Source organism: Lactuca serriola, chromosome 7, assembly GCF_051521515.1.
Source record: "Lactuca serriola cultivar US96UC23 chromosome 7, Lser_US96UC23_V15, whole genome shotgun sequence".
NCBI classification, from domain to species: domain Eukaryota; kingdom Viridiplantae; phylum Streptophyta; class Magnoliopsida; order Asterales; family Asteraceae; genus Lactuca; species Lactuca serriola.
The window spans coordinates 135,477,456-135,495,280 of record NC_136414.1 but is presented as its reverse complement, the minus strand read 5'-3'; the positions used below and the strand labels follow the sequence as shown (position 1 = coordinate 135,495,280).

The following is a 17,825-nucleotide window of genomic DNA, read 5'->3' as shown; positions in this document are numbered from 1 at the left end:
ATAAATAAAACATAATGTTTAAAAATTATAAATAACATATAATAAATAACATCAAAATTAAAAAAAAAATACAACGCTATTCGTTATTATTATTGTTACCATAAAAGATATAATCTGCCAAATCCTCTCGAAGTTGTTTGTGTTTATTTGCGTTATGAATGTCAACAACGCGATGCAAATAATCTGTTGTTCCTGGTTGAAACTGAACGTGTCTGGGCTCCGTTGGGATATAGTGTGCAATATTTCGCCCTTTATCTTCTACTACCATGTTATGCATTATGATACATCCATACATGATATATCGTAGAGTTTCTAAATCCAATGGTCGTGCTGCATGTTCGAGTATATGCCACTTCGCCTTCAGCACTCCAAAAACACGTTCCACATCCTTATGTGCTCCTTCTTGTCTTCTCTTAAAAAAATTGTCTCATTCTTCAACCGGGTGGCAGAATACCTTCACGAATTTAGAATACTGAGGATATATTCCATCTGTAAGGTAATATCCATATTTGTTTCGTGTCCATTCACCGTGAAAGGAGCATCCGGGGCCTTTCCGCTCAAAAGATCATCGAATATTGGCGACTGATCAAGAACGTTGACATCGTTGTTGGAACCCGCAACCCCAAAAAATGCATGCCAAATCCATAAATCTTGAGAAGCAACAACCTCTAAAACCAACGAAGGTGATCCGTGATGACCACTTGCGTATTGCCCTTTCCATGCTACCGGACAATTTTTCCATTTCCAGTGTGTGCAATCAATGCTTCCGATCATTCCGGGAAACCCATGGCGTTCTTCATGCGCCACATACAATTCGTGCAAATCATGCAACGAAGGTTTCCGCAAATACACGTCTCCAAATGTTTCAACAACACCCCTTGACAATGTATACAAACTCTCCCTTGCGGTTCTTTCGGACATTCTCATATAGTCGTTCATGGTGTCGGGTGACTCCCCCATAGCCATCAAACGAATGGCCGCATCACATTTCTGCAAAGTTGTAAACCTTCGTCTATCTCTAGCATCATATCTCAATTGAAAAAATTCATACCTAAACATATATTAACTACAGTTTAAAAATATATTGTATATGTTGTAAAATTAAAGAAACACGTACTAGATTTTTTTTTTGTATAAAAGTATAGTAAAGAAGCGATATCGGCTTTCCAAGGCGTTGACGATCCATAGGAACACATCCCTAGTCAAACGGAATCTTCTTTTGAAGTCCTTCGACCCGTATACACAATTATCCGCAAAGTAATCGCGATATAGATGTTCGTGTCTTTCCTCACGATTTATGTTTAACATTGCACGTCTTGTTAGTAGCGGGGCTGGGTCTGGTTGTAGCAGCTCGTTAGTATAATACCGATACATCATCCTGAAGAATATATTGTCATCGGAATCATCGGACGAGTCGAAAGGATCCATAATTTTTTTGAAGATAATTAAGATTTATAGAGAGAAAGATAGAAGTTATGTGTTTAAAAAATTGTTTAGATATAATATGTATTTATATAGGAAAAAAATAATTAATTTTAAAGTTTTTTTTATTAAAATAACCGTTTTCAAACAGTTTAAAATGGGTAACGTTCCATTTTTTCTCGTTTCATCAGATCGAGACGGCAACGAGAATAGCCACAACGAGCAACAACGAGATGGGGGGGGGGGGGGTGCAGCTCGTCACGACGCCGTTTTCAGCCTCCACGTAGGCAATAATAAGAACGGGGGAACCCACACCATATGCTCTAAAAGATGGATTACGGATTCCACTAAAAACTAGGAAAAACGTTAAAAACGACCAACTATGTATTTATCCATTTTTAGTCATTAAATTTACTTTTGTCCACTCTCATGTAACTAACTTTTCAAACCATATAGTTTAGCCACTCAACTTATTTGTGTTCCTTTTTAGACAATGAGCTATCGGAAAACAATATTGTGGTAATGGAAGCCGGTTGGGCCATCCTCAGTTAAGGGACCAAAATGAGAGGATTTTGGAAAGATTTCTATTTAAGTATGGTCAAAAATAAGTTGAATGAATAAAAGTAGAGTATTTTGAAAAGTTATTTACTTAAAAGTGGATTAAAATAAGTTAGAGTGGCTAAACACTACAAAAAAAAAGGTAATTAACGACGATAAAAGTCACTGGTAAAAAGTAAAAAAGTCGTCGGTAAAGGTAATAACGCCGACACATCGTTAGTAAAAGTCTCCGCTACTGCTCTGTTGCTATTGATCAAAACCGGTAAAGACAATTGTCACTGCTAATGCTCTTGTCGCGGGTAATACTTTTTGTCACCGTCAATGCTGATCTCGTCGGTAATAACTTTTTTCATTTTTTTTAATCAAAGATTTGTGTATCAAAAACCGATACATAACGATATTAAATACTGAAAAAAAAATTACATAACAACATACGATTAAATACCAAATACTATTATAATTAATTTCATACCAAAATAAACAACCAAAGTTTTACAATTTTAAAAAATAGCAAAGTGTGACGACAAGTGTAACATACAAAACACAAATTAATTATCCGACGAACCATCATCTCTGTTCCCATTGTTTCATCCTTGATTATTCTCCGATTGAAAAAACGCATAACGCTCCTCCCTACATGTTAGGTCGTTGAGTATTGCCCGAAGATTTTCCAACTTGTGTCGCTGGTATTGGTTTTGTGCGTTCCATGAGTATTCAAGCCATTGGATTAGAAATATGATCGAACGGATCTAGTTTACCAGAACGTGAAAACGTGGATCTGTGTCATGACCCTTAAGCGGCGACACCAATAGCGGCAACATGTACCTCTAGCGGCGATAAATTGATAAGTCGCCGCTAAAGGGTCATGTTGCCGTTATTGGTTACGTCGCTAATGACTTTATTTCTTGTATGTCTAACTATTTCATGTCCTATGTATATGCAAGAAGCAAAACTCCTTTCAAAGCTAAGTTATTCATTGTATATATAAAGCCACTTATAAATAATAAAAGATCAATAAAAATATATATATATATATATATATATATATATATATATATATATATAACTTTATAATAATATTATATTAATAAAAATATAAATAATTAAATAAATACTATCAATTAATAAAAATAATAAAATAATAAATACAATATATTAAAACAGATAAAAACTTATATAATATATAATAATATATAGATAATAAAGACAACAATAGACATGATAAAATAATAATAAAAATCAAAATCAAAACCATAATAACGTTTTTGTCATTTGCAATTGATATAATAGGAATAGTTTCTTTGCCATTAAGTGTATATTTATATATTTGACAACGTACGATTTTTTTTTTGTTTTGAATTTTTTATTTTAAAAAAAGCTTTGATAAAAAAATATATTTGACTGAGCTTATTGTTATGTTTAACAAAATTAACAGGAAGCTGGAAGTTAAAATTTGAAAGACACAGGATAAAAATGATAGCTAGAATCTACAACTTTTTTTTGTATAAAATTATATGTTATTAAAAGGTTCAAAATAATATAAAATAAAAACGCTTAAAATAAAATCATAAAGCTACTTGAGGAGACTTTGGAATAAAAAATTTTAAGCTTGTATTTGTGAACGATCTTTTTCTTTAATCTAAAGTATTTTTCATCTTAAAAATCTAGAAAACAGCACCAATATATATTATTTTAAATGTTTTGTCATATTTGGTGGTGTTTTGGTGTCAAAGTACAGTGTGTACTTGCTTGTTTCTTTCTCCCGGTCTTTTTTCTATTTTGTAATGATAAGTCAAATATTTTTTCTATTTTTTTGCTATTATTTTCGGATAAATTTAAGATTTTGATACTCTTTATATTTAACAAAATTAAATTTTTTTATTAATTTTGTCATCATCTAAAAAATGAAAGCAGAATGAATAACAAAAATAAGTACTCCAATAAAAATATTTAATTTCTCTTTTGCAATATAAAGATATTAAAAAAACCTATATAACTTTTAGAACTAATAACTTAGAGCTCACATAATTTTGTCAAACATATCATAAATGCTAAGCTAAGTTTGTCAAGGTACATATTTTTATTAATAATAGCTTTTACTAAGTCTAAAATCGTAAGGTTGGATGTCTCAAAAAATCCAAATATAATGAACTAGTCTTTTGGGGAAATATATCAAGATGTTCTTGGTATAATATTAAATTAACATGATACGATATAAGATGAACTTTCATCTTTGATAAAAGATATTAAATAGATAAATTCAACAATTCAAATATTTTTTTGTATACTTCAGCTACGTGGATGACTGATGTGCTCTCTTGACCAATAATTAACAAAAATCCAGCTAACTTACTCTATACGAATATATTTCTTATTTCGTTATAAGAAACGAAAACGAGGAAACGTATGAACAATAATAAAATAGAAAACCAATCAAATAAGTTTCTAATCATTTATCAATACCAAACGCTACCGCATTTTTGGTGAAGTAAATTATGTCAACATGTGAAAATATGAAAAACGTTTGTTTGTGATTATATCTTATTAAATTGTAAGATGATAACGTGTTCACACGTAGGATCTGACTGTGATCAATCACTGTCCACAGTGGACAGCTCTCATCTTTCTTCTATAAATCATTGAGCTTTTTCATCAAGTTAACGATATATCGATCAGGGTAATTAACTACTACTTACTATTAATCCCATTATCAAAACCATTTTTGCTTTTTGGTTCAGAGTCGAAATTAATGACGAAACATATTGTTAATGGCGGAAAAGAGATAATAGAGGAGGAAGAGAAGGCATTAATCGCTTCATCATCTTCACTGAAGCAGATGCCTTTCTTATCACTCAATCACGTCTCCTTTATCTGCAAATCTGTTCGTAGATCCGTCAAGTTTTACAGCGATGTTCTGGGATTCGTTCTTATCAGACGTCCTTCCTCCTTCGACTTCGAAGGCGCTTGGTGAGTGTCTCTTCTCTTTCATTTTTAATACAAATTTAAGTGGATTAATTGCTATGAACCCACGACAGTTAATACATAGTCAGAATCTACGTAGAACATGCCATTCATGCAAAATGTTTTATAAAAATCCTAGAATGCTAAAATATATTTGATGATAAAGGTTGTTCAGCAATGGGATTGGAATACATTTGTTAGAAGTTGAGAGGACTCCAACAAAAACAGGAGTTATCAATCCAAAAGACAACCACATTTCGTTTCAGTGTACAGATATGGATATCATAATCAAGAAACTTGAGGGATTGGGTATCAAGTATGTGACAGCGGTGGTGAAAGAAGGTGGTGTGGAGGTGAACCAGTTATTCTTCCATGATCCAGATGGTTACATGATTGAAATCTGCAATTGCCATGTTCTTCCTGTGCTTCCGATCACCTCATGCCCTATCAAGAAGCTCCCAGCAGCTCCACAGATCGACAATGGCGGATCCTCCTTCTATGGTACTTTCAAATTTCTCACCATAAACACTTCTTTACTATTTGATATATACTAATTTGTTTATACAAGAAAAGCTAGTTAATTTGTATGTAACATTTTGATATCCGCAAATTGTTGAAAATGCAGAGAATATGAGCTCCGAGAATTACTATTGTGGAGAAGATGAAGTGTTGATGATGGACAATTTTTTAGTAGACATGATGGGTATCTCCTTTTAAGATCATAGAAAAGAAAATTAAATAGAGTGAGCTCGATTGAGGAAGATTTTTTTGTATCATTTGCTAAATTTTTCTTTAAAAGGAGAGTTATTAATCTTTGTGTACGTATTGTATAAAAGTAGTGGAAGAAGAAACAAAACCCCTTTGTAAAAATTCAAAATTCCCTTTGTTTTCTTCGAATCCAATATGTAATATGTTAATGTAATTGTGGATTCTTTAATACAAATAAAACTAAGCTCCAATACTATTGAGCTTTATTTAGTAAGCTATTTAAGTCATCATCACGTTCCAAATGTTATGTTGGGCGTTTTTATTTATTGGGAGATGATTTGTACATAATAATTTTTCTACATACATAACAATTGATGCTTTAAAATGTTGTACTATATAACTCTATAATGCATAAATTTTTGTGTATGACAAAAAACTGTTATGTACTAATCATTTCCATTATTTATTCATTTTTTTGTCATATGTTATATATTTTATTAAGTAGCTTATAGGATGTATTATACGGTTGACAACTTAAAATAACATAAATAATTTATAATAATAACTTATTTGTTATAAAAGGTTAAGTAACAAAACTCAAATTTATGTAGATAAATAAATATTAATTAAGAACCTACGACGGAAGTAGCATGATGTTTTTTTTTTTTTGATTTTTTTTAATTTTTTTGTAAAAATGAATGTATTATCATATTTTGTTTCAAAATTTAAAGCAACATGCTATTTTATGCTTAAATTTAAAGTAACATATTATAGTTGGGCTAAAAATAAAAGACAAAACTGTAAATTTGGTCCTTATGGTTTGTAAAAAACTTTGGATAGGGTCCAAAAAGTTTTCGACTTCTATGGAAGGTCCAAAATCAAAACTTTTCCGTGGTTTTGGTCCTAAAAAACTTAAAAGACTTTTATGCCCTTCTTAATTTATTTCTTACATTTTTATACTTGTTTTAATATTATTTTAATTAAAAAATAAAAAAGCTTATTTATCCTACCCCCACCCTACCGGTGTCTCATCTCTTCCCATTCATTCATTCATTCTCTCTCTCTCTCTCTCTCTCTCTCTCTCTCTCTCTCTAGAATCGAAGCTCCTAAGAACTACAACTGCAAAAATAATAATAATAATCGAAGCCTTTTTCTTGTTCTGAATCAAATCGACATGTGCAAGTATGAAGTTTGATTCACTAGCAACCCACAAAAATATCAACCCCTTCTTCTCTTTTTTTTTCCTGATCTGCAGCTTTGAGAAAAGGAAAGAAGATGAACAGCTCTAGAGATGGTGATCTTGTGGTTGTAGGAAGTGGGGCCTAGAAAAGCTGGTGATGTTTTTCTGATGGGTATGAAACCTGTGAATAGAGGTTGTTGGCGGTGGTTTACGGTGACAAATTGATGCTTTTTCCCTCTCACAGAAATCACACAAGTGTGTGTGTGTGTGTGTTCATCTGCGAAACTCATCGCCTGCTTCTTCTTTTGTGGGTTTTTAGTGAACCACACGAGCTAGTAGAGTCATAGCTTCTGATACAAAGAAAAACAACGGCGAATTGATGGTCGGATTATTGGATCAGATTCAAGATCTCAAAATAAATTCTCATATTCAAGATCCTAGAAACGATTCTTGATGATGGCTCTCATTCTCCATTTTCATATTTCAATTTTTGTTAACTGTGAATTTTCATAGAATATGAATTTATGTTCAATCTAGACATGTTATTCTTCTGAATTCTGGGGTTGTAGCATTCTGAATTGTTTCTACTGTTGTGGGTTTCATTTGATTTTTGTATACTTTAAATGGGTGTTGAAAGGACTTTTTTGGAATTCATAATCAAGGTGGGTTTTGGGGGAGAACAAATCATTAAATCATTACAGTGAAGATGAGGAAGAAGAAGATGGTTATAGAGAGAGAGAGAGAGAGAGAGAGAGAGAGAGCACATGCCACGTCTTTTAGATTGCTTTATGGAAATAATGTGTAATATGTTCTAGTGTAGCTAAAAGATAAGACTTAGTGATATATAATAAACGTAACAACTAAAGTGGTTGTAAATAATCTATGGTTATGCTATATTATATAATGTGCAGATAACAATTAGCATTTGTCATGATAAAATAATAAAAGATGTGACTGTATATATATTATGGTGGCATTTTTCTTAATTAGTTGTTTGTCCATATGTGTCGTTTAGCCTCATTCGATTAACGGCTAAGAGTAGAGGTGTCGAGAGAGTTAATTTTGTAGTAGATAAATTATATAACGCAATTAAAAGTGAAACCTTAAATTTTAAATTTCTATTTTATACGAAACATTTGGTCTTTAATCCAATATGGAGTTGAATGTATATTGAGCACATAAAATTGTGTGGTTTTAAGAAATTGTGTACTTCTATCTTCTAGTTAGGACTAATTGGAAACTAAATGGATAATGGATGTCATGTCGGATCATTTACCTTTAAATGATGTATATAAACCTTAATCATCTACATATTTTCTGTACTGACTCCATCTCCGTTCCACTTCGACGATTAGACTCTGCCTCTTTAGTGATCAAGCTACCTCTCATCTTCGGTACTCTCGCATAAGACACCCTAAGAATCGATTGGGATGACATCCTCTTCAAACATAAGGTATTACACTTTTTGCAATTAGTTTTGTAGTTTTTCACAATATCAAGACAATAAACAAAGATTTCATTCCGTTCATTCACAAAAAGTTGGAAGTTTTACATCAAACACTAACAAAGTTAAACATCTTCAAAAGAAAAACAAATTTCAAGCTTAAACCTAACAAGACCAACAAAAAGCTTCATTCTTGAGGCTTCACTCCTCCTATTTAGCCCTCTCAATACGTATCACATAATGGTTGTGTAACGTCCCAAATATCAATGACTAAAAATTCATTTTAAATAAGTCAAAACCATCATTCACTGTTCTAAAAGATGATCAGAGTCAAGTATTCTCAAAATGTCAAAGTAAAATCATATAATGCAAAAGAAATCTTTAGGAGATGCAGTGTGATCAATCCGGGCCCTTTATTTGAAAACAGAAGTACCTGAAACCATAAACATAAAACTGTAAGCACAAAGCTTAGTGAGTTTCCCAAAATACCGCATACCATACATATAAGTCAACTCAAGGCCGGGTCTATTTCACCCTCGGTCTCTTTCATTCTGAGTGTATTTCAACTTAAATGTCAGCTCAATGTTATACTAGGTCTATTTTGATGGGTTTTACATGTATTAACACGGATAAATCATTAACTCTTAAGGGTACATGAAACCTAAGGATCTATGGCATAACAACTGTTGAAGTAATATTCTATTAAACAACAAAACTATAAACCCTAGGCTAATTTTCGAAAATAAGAAACAAAGTGGGGTTTATATACCTTTTAGTTATTTTAGTAAATAACTAATCAAAAACCTTCTTGAAAAACTCTTGGAAGCAAGCACCATAAGTGTCGTGCCTCTAATGGTTTACACCCAAACCCTAGCAACCAAGGAACTTGAAGAGGGTGATGAGAGAGGTGGAAATTTCGGCCTAACCCTTCTCTAGAAGGCATTGGACGAAAATCAAACCCAACAAGGGTTTATATAGATCATAAGAAAGTATTAGATAAGGCAGGTATCTCCAAGATAACCCTAATCCCTTAACTTCTTCCCTAAGGCATTTAAGGCACCCTTAATGCCCAACAAAACCCTAGAATACATTCTAGAATTCATCCCCCACCTAGGGAGGTTCTAGAATTGCTAAATATTCTGCTTTTGAACATTGTTACTTTTAGTCATTCTACATTTAATTAATCAAATTAATCTCAAAATTAATTCCAATTAATTTCTAATTAATTATTAATTCAATAATATTATTTTTAATCAATATATTATTCTCATAATATATTAACAAACTATTTATTTTGATTTCTGATTAATTTATTAACCATATAGTAAATTAATAAATCAGTCTCTCTCTAAAAGTTATAATATTCAATTGCTAGTTTTGAGGGCAACCCAAAAGGATTGTGCTACTATCAATTCAAATTTATACCAATTATAGTTATGGGCTTAGACACCCAATCCAATAGTCTCCCACTTGGATAAATTTGTAACTATAATTGCCGATATAACTTCCGAACCAATCAGTAAGTTGTAACTTCCAAAAGTCGTTGTCAAACTCTGACCATTCAGTTACGTGTCCTAAGATAAGTGATCAAATATCCCTCTGTTCTACAAGATATCGTATGAACATGAGGCATGGATTGTAATCAATATCGTTGTCTATGTTTTGTTTCCTGATTTATGATTGGTGTTGATGACATAAGACTTCCAATTCAAGACATCAATTTAGTCTTGGCTAGGCCTAGCACTCATAAGTCAACACCAAATAACCGAGGGGCCCAAAGATATCAGTTTTCCCATTAGGGCAAAAGGAATGGATAAACTTTGACTTATATGCTTGCACTATTTACTCATTAAATCATGCACAATAATACGTTTTATAACATCAAGTTACTAATGTGTTTACACAACTCGTATATCTCCATTTCAAGAATATAAGATATTATCATCTCAAAATTACTCGTGATAAAATCCATGAAATAATTCTCTAAGCATGGGTTTATCCAATACTTAAAATCCTCATTACTAAGTACTCATGAACATTGCAACAAAACTATTGCTATGTCTAATCTCCATAGACAATCTATTATTCAATTCATGACAGCCTTAATTCACTACTTACTTCCAAAAGTATGAGCGACTGTGGAATTTCGAATAATCTAATTATGCTAGAAGTAAAAATGCAAAGTGAAACACAATAATAACCTAATTAACTATGGTCTCAAGACTATTGAATATAAATAAAACTCTTATTATTTAATCACAATATTAATTAAGACTTTATGCATTGTATAATGTTTCGAGTAATCAACCAAAGACTTGAATTAAACATCAATCATTCCATATTATAAACATGCATACTATGTTTCTCTATGGTCCTTCCTTTGTGAACAAATCGACTGTACACTATTTCAATGATGCTCATTTCATAATTCCAAATTATTGTCACTACTAAATGTGCCATAATTTTAACCTTACATGCGTTTTCCTTCTGTGATGTCGAGGCTTCAAAGTTATAGAGGCTTAGCCAATGACATTAATAAAAATGTTATTGGAACTTTGTTACTAAAGACATTTCCGTGGTAACAAAGTCTCAAATTCAAGGTACACACCTTGAACACCTTTCTTGAATTAAAGTTTCGAAAGCACGCGTTGATTTTAATAATAAACTCCTACTATGGAAACATTTTCATATTCCCATAAGACCATTAATTCTGATCAAGGATCATCTCAATCCAGAATTATGTCAATATGGTATATTAAAATTTATACCATACTTCCAACTGTCTACAAGCAACCTATCTTCATCAAACCTTAGAATGTTCTTTGACAACTGTACAACAAATTTAGTCACACCAAGTTCTAGTCCTTTTTCCCTTTCAATGCCCAAGACATTCGGAAAAATTAGAACAAGTGAATATTATAGCATATGTAATCGATCATATATCTGAAGCATATAGGACTCAGTTTATTTACATCTTTCATAAAGAGCTTGTATCTCTTGCTATAATATTTCCATATATCGAATTTCCTATGTTGCATCATTTCATCATGATATTTGGATATGTAAAGGACTAAGTTCTAACAAACCCTTCAATCTAAAATTTTAGTTTTGAAAGAAGTATGAGTGCCTTCTCCCTTAAGCCTTATCATAGCAAAAAAATTTACAAACTTTGCATTTTGCAATTGAAAACTTTGTTCCTTACGAATAATATTACCAACTTGCAATATTACCATAACAATTATACTCCCACTAGCATAACAATTATGCTCTCACTTGCATAAAAATTATGCTCCCGCTAGCTTTGACATGTATTCAGAAATCAACCGGACTTCTAGAAATCAATACTCTTGACTTTCTTGTTGAAGTGCAGATTTCTGATACTTCTTAATCTTATACACCTTCATCAGATAGCATATGTGTGTGTCTAAAACCTTTCAAAACTTGTAGTTATATGGCTTGAAAGTTCAAACAATTCCTTTCCATTTCTCACAATTCTTACTAATAAAAAAGGAGGCCATAATCATATTACGAATTTGAGAACACAATTAACACAACCACTAACCATAAGATACTTATCAAATCTTTAAAAACTACTAGCGAAAGTGTTTCCTCATAATCGTTCTCATGAACTAGAGTGAAACCTTTTGCCACCTAAATTTTATGGTGTATATGTTCCCATCCATGTGAATCCATCATTCCCACCCTAAAATTGTAAGACAAGCTTTAGGACAAAACTAAGCTCAAATTTAGCTTTCCATCATGGACTGAACTTTGCTTATTCTTAATTTCTCGCCCTCTGGTGGCACAAGGACCTACCAGTTCTTCCATGTTGATAAGAAACTCACCCATATTGATCAATGTACTTTCACTGACCAACGTGCTTTGCTTTTGCAGTCAAATGAGAACCATATAACTCATAAACAATGCGACCTCAACTGGAAGGCGCATAGAAACAAGAATGTGTCAACTTAACACGATGGGTTATCAACCTCAGTTCGTGTACTAGTGATAACTAAAAGGTTTAATCTCGATTGACTCTTGAAACTCACAAGATCAGTAAGACACCCACTGACTTCTTGACATATAAGTTTTTCTTAAGGAACATTCCTTGATGACTAAAACAAATATTCAAGAGTTTGTGTAGATTCCTGACAAAAATACTTCATTGAATTGGTCTTAGTTTATCCTTTGTTTTATCCAAAACATCACAACTACCAATTCCAAATGTACTAGAGTAAGAAAACATTATTACTCCACATTTCATGAGGTGTTATAAACCTACTTAATATGAAATAAGCTTTAAGATACGATTTGTAATAACTAGAGCATGGCCCTAATACTTGATTGGGAATGAAGTATGACTCATCTCTTGATTGAACCATTTCAACAATATTTGATTCCTCATCTTAGTCATACAATTGCACTAAGATGTTCTTCAAGGATGAATTGTGATATAGTTCTACAGTCATTAAGATGATCATAAAACATGATACTAATGTATTCTCCTTTCCTTTTAGATTGGAGAAACTTTAATCTTCATGCCTAATAGATTCTTCTTATTCGTTCTGCTACTTTTTGAATCTTTTAAAGTATCAGGAATCATGCTTAATCTTGTAAAAACAACCATAATTATTGAAACATCAGTAAATTATGATGAATAGACTTATTGTTATTTGTAGTGGATCTGAATAGTCCATATTAACATGTACTAGATCCATTAGTCCTATCACTTTTACTCACACAAACATGTGATCAATGAATTAGTCATAATCTTCCAACGATAAAGATTCTCATACATCACACAATTCAAATTGCATGACTCCAAGTTTCTATCCAATTGAAACTTGGGTGATGAGAATTCCTTTTCACTTGGTTAATTATGAAAATAACACAAACGATATAACAAGAATCAAATCCATAATTAATATTGTCAATAATAGAAATGTAACCAACACTTTCATAAATGCCATTGTAAGAAAATATAAAGTAAACCAACTAAATAAACCAAAATTTTACTTTTATTGATAATAAACGAAAATTTTGGAACTTGTCTTACAATGCATAAAATGAAAACTATGTTCTTAGACATCTCCTAAGAAATTTATTAAATTATCCTAAGTCCTTATTAGCAGCTCCAAAATCAAATCATCGAACCATATGACTGAATTCCATTTCCTTGATCAGATTTAGCACATTCTTCTTAAGCTTCCTTCTTTCTCTTAGATCCTACGATAACATGGAAATGTGATCATCACATTATGTGTTAAGAATCTTTGAATAGGAACTTGTTAAGATAATTGTTACTCCTAAAGTAGAGTCACACAACTTGACTTCACTATCTCTGAGATCTTTCAAGTACTTTGGGCAACTTCGCAACCAATTTCCCTTTAATTGGCAATAGAAACATATGGACTCTTTAGGGTTATCACATGAAAATATCTCAGAACTAGCCTTTCTCTTAACCATACAATCAAACAATTTGACCTTGGCCGATCCCTTTCCATTGGGAAGAGAAATATTTTCTAGACCACCATTGTTACCAAAGTCAATGTCCATGGAAATTTTGGAATAAGAGCCTTCAAGCACCTTTGTTTCACTTGTGCTCTTAATGGATTTCTGCTTCAGCAACAATCAACATATATTTCAGATCAATTAGAGTCATGTTGATATTCCTCATAAGAAAGTCCTCAATGAACTAATCATATGAATTAGGAAGCAAAACTAGAACCAAATCAATGGCTTGCTCCCTTGGGAATACAACACCCAACCTATCCAACTTGTCAACCTACAATTTCATTTCAAAATATGCGTACATACAAAATTTCCATCTTGATGTTTACACGCCAATAGGGCTTGAGTAGTTTCTTATCTTTCAGTTGGAGGAAAATATGACGTGAGGAGAGTTATTGGAAGAGGAGGTGGAAGAGTATGATGTCTATTTCCACCATTTACCGAAGAAGAGAAAACATTTCACCTTGATCTGAACGTGGAAGATCATCTTCAGAAGGAAGAGGAAAACCATTTCCAAAAGAACTAGGAATACCATTGTTGTCTTGACTTGACATCTATAAAGGAAGAAAAGAGAATTCAAGTTAGTTGATTTTAATCCTTAATTATTAACCCATAAATTTAAATTAAGGCTAGGATCCATATTTTCGATTCGAACTTTGAAGAGGGACGCCGTAATCAAATTCAAATGTATCTTAGGTAGGTAAGGCTTTTACCAATTTCAATCTTATGAAACTCCTAGATCATTTGAGATTCATTGAATCTAATCAATGACATGTTTAATCTCAGATTATGCTCTCACTTTTGTAACTGGGACGTCGAGGATCACAAACGAGATGCAAATAACCATGCAAATTAGCCTGGCACTCTCGATGTCATTTATCATCCCGTTTTAATGTGCCGGACAACCACACGCACTCCATTAATCAACGATAATTTTCAATACACTCACTACCACGCTTTATTAGTCACCTATTAGTGTTTCGATTAACCACACATGCTCCACTAATGAGTTATAAAGTGTAATGCGTGATTTCATGGATTAACATACAAATTCACATTTTTCCTAAAGTAACAAGAGTGGAATTTTAGAAAATAGTTTAGTTACTTTATGTCATTATACTTATTAATAAGATTATTTCCTATCAAATCCGTTCGGCTAGTGACCCTCCACCATACAAGAGAATGGTGGATAAGAATGGATACCTAATGACGGTCATTTTATAGGTCGCTTCCTTAAACTCCCCTGATAGTATGGCTTCGTGAATGAGGCGTACTATCGATTTGACAGACTATTCTTACACATATAATATATATTAAACTTTTAATTGTATATAGATAGTATATGGTGTATTTTAAACTTTTTTAAATTACAGGGTTTAATCCTTTAATAAATTATACTTTTAATTTAATTAAATTTAAAACATATTTTGGATTTATTAATTATCTTTTAATTAATCACTTAATTAAACTAATAATAAGATCCATAAGGATAATTCATGAATTCAAGATAAGGATATCTTATTACTTAGATAATTATTAAATTTTACATAATTAAAACATTATTTAAGGTAATTTTCTAGTCAATTCATGAGATTAATCAAAATCTGACTTTTTATGGATCTGATTGTCCACCATGTCGTGGTAAGCAATTACCACGTTGTGGTCGAACGAAAAGAACACGAATTTGCAGACCGCCACGTCGTGGTGACGGAACAGAATGACGATTATGTTTTCCTTCTTGTTCAGGTTTAAGCAATATACATTCAATTGTTAGACAACCTCTGCTCTGATACCACTGATGGGTTTTACATGTATTAACATGGATAAATCCTTAACACTTAAGGGTACATGCAACCTATTGATCTATGTCATAACAACTATTGAAGTAATATTTTATTGAACAAGAAAAGTGTAAACCCTAGGCTAATTTTTAAAAATTACAAACAAAGGAGGTTTTACATACCTTTTAGTCGTAACTCACTAATCAAAAACCTCCTTGAAAAACTCTTGGAAGCAAACACCACAATTGTCGTGCCTCTAATGGTTCACACCCAAACCCTAGCAACCAAGGAACTTGAAGAGAGAGATAGGAGAGAGGTTGGAATTTTGGCCTAACCCTTCTCTAGAAGGCATTGGACGAAAATCAAACCCAACGAGGATTTATATAGGTGATAGGAAAGTATTAGATAAGACAAGTATCTCCAAGATAACCCTAATCCCTTAACTTCTTTCGTAAGGCATCTAAGGCACCCTTAATGCCCAAGGAAACCCTAGAATACATTCCAGAATTTGGCCCCCAATAGGACTGTGCTACTATGAATTTAAGTTTATACCAATTATAGTGATGGGCTTAGACACCCAATCCAACATATTTAACCTTCAGGTCTATTTCACCCTCGAGTTTATTTCAACTCAACCGGTATTTTTCAACCGTATGGATCTATTTCATCCCTGGGTCTATTTCACCCCACATATGATAACAATCAAGCATACACACATAGATCAAGAGTCACAAAGACAACAAGCACATATTTTTGGATTAGATGTCTAAGCCCATAACTATTATTGGTATGTACTTGACCCGAGAGTAGCATGGTCCATTTGGGTTGCATATCATCAGGGCAATTTGCTAGGATGGACTTTTGAGAGAAGATGTTATATATGATTTATTAATATATTATAAGTTATAATATATTAATGTATAATCATATTTTTTAATTAGTATTGATCAAGAATTAATTTGGAATTAATTTAGTGATCAAAATAGACTAATTAATCTATGGGGACTAATTGTGTTAATTAGTTATATTTATATGTGTTGCGCTTATGATCCATGTTGGACCAAGTTTATGTATGGATACATAAAGAGTTGGGCCACATGAACCATGGATCATAAGACCTATAGGTATGGATTTGGGTTATATCCATCATCCTACAAATCCCACATATAAATACATACTTCATTGCCCAAAATCGCTACTAGTGCATTCTTGGAGTTCGTGGTGGCTTTTGGGTTCATGGAGATTCTCTCTCAAGTTCATTATTTGTCAATGATGTGTTGTGATTCCACTTGAGGCTTCCACACTATTGGGGCTAAGCTCTTAAATCTGGCTACATCAAGACTTCAAGCTCCACAATAAGGTATGTTATCCTAACTAGATTCTTGTGTTGTATATGACAATTGTATGCTAGTTATAGGTAATACCTTGGAAAGTTCATATTTGCATGTATAATAGAGAAAACATAGATCTAAGGTATTTAGGGTTGCATTAACACCTTAGGAGTGTTAGAATGCTCAAAACCCAACAGTAGTATCAGATCCTAGACTTGTTTTCAATTATACTTGATGAAAAGTGCTGAAAAATGCTGAAAACATCGATTTTCTGGCTTTCTGGGCACTGGAATCGCCGACTCCACTGATGAACTCGCCGAGTCCATGAAGAAAATCATCCTAATCGTCGAGTAGGTTCATACACTCGACGAGTAGGAGCCCCAGACAACATATTTTAGAGGTTTTTGGCTGGAATTGGACTAGAATCATTACCCTAAGCTGTTTTTGTACATACAAACCTGTTTTCGATGTGGTAATGATCATTATAATCCAATTCAAAAGATAATTGTCAAAAGATTCATGTTTTGTATTAGTTTAATGATTATGCTAATTACATGTAAATTGCTTGATTTGAATTGTCTTGTTCATATGAGTTTAATCAAGATTATGAATATTGCTAGATATGTTTGTGATAGTTGTTTTCAATCCAAATTAATCTAAAAGATATTAATAACATATGTTTTTGTAACTTGTCCTCAAGTTATATGAAAAGTCTCATTAAAAGTTATTAAAACCATAGGTTAAGAAACATGAAGAGTCCTTTTGTCATAAATAGTTTTATGAACTCCATAACTTGTCCTCAAGTTATGGATGTTCAAGAGTCTCTCCATTAAAAGTTTTAAAAACCTACATTAAACTCATATGTTATGAATATGAAAGGTTTTGAATAGTTTCAAAACTTGCCCTCAAGTTTTGGAATTTGCAAAGTT

At 32.4% G+C, this 17,825-nt stretch overlaps 2 protein-coding genes across 2 annotated transcripts; one reads left to right on the top strand and one right to left on the bottom strand.

Annotated features, from left to right (window-relative positions):
- Positions 1-456: 456 nt before the first annotated feature.
- LOC145064375 (uncharacterized) lies at positions 457-960 on the bottom strand. The gene has a single exon (XM_079011838.1). It carries the CDS (start codon positions 958-960, stop codon positions 457-459), a length of 504 nt encoding a protein of 167 aa, XP_078867964.1.
- A 3,675-nt stretch (positions 961-4,635) lies between these two features.
- Positions 4,636-5,858, top strand: LOC145063522 (glyoxylase I 4-like). Its single transcript, XM_079011121.1, has 3 exons — positions 4,636-4,947; positions 5,108-5,442; positions 5,567-5,858. The coding sequence occupies exons 1-3, from the start codon at positions 4,730-4,732 to the stop codon at positions 5,656-5,658; spliced, it is 645 nt and encodes a 214-aa protein (XP_078867247.1). The 5' UTR covers positions 4,636-4,729; the 3' UTR covers positions 5,659-5,858.
- Positions 5,859-17,825: the final 11,967 nt, after the last annotated feature.

Excerpts from the sequence above, each read along its gene's own strand:
- LOC145064375 (XM_079011838.1), bottom strand. The coding sequence starts at position 960 with ATGGGGGAGTCACCCGACACCATGAACGACTATATGAGAATGTCCGAA.
- LOC145063522 (XM_079011121.1), top strand. The coding sequence starts at position 4,730 with ATGACGAAACATATTGTTAATGGCGGAAAAGAGATAATAGAGGAGGAA. Across the intron at positions 4,948-5,107 it reads TTCGACTTCGAAGGCGCTTG|GTTGTTCAGCAATGGGATTG; the intron begins GTGAGTGTCTCT and ends TTGATGATAAAG. Across the intron at positions 5,443-5,566 it reads TGGCGGATCCTCCTTCTATG|AGAATATGAGCTCCGAGAAT; the intron begins GTACTTTCAAAT and ends TTGAAAATGCAG.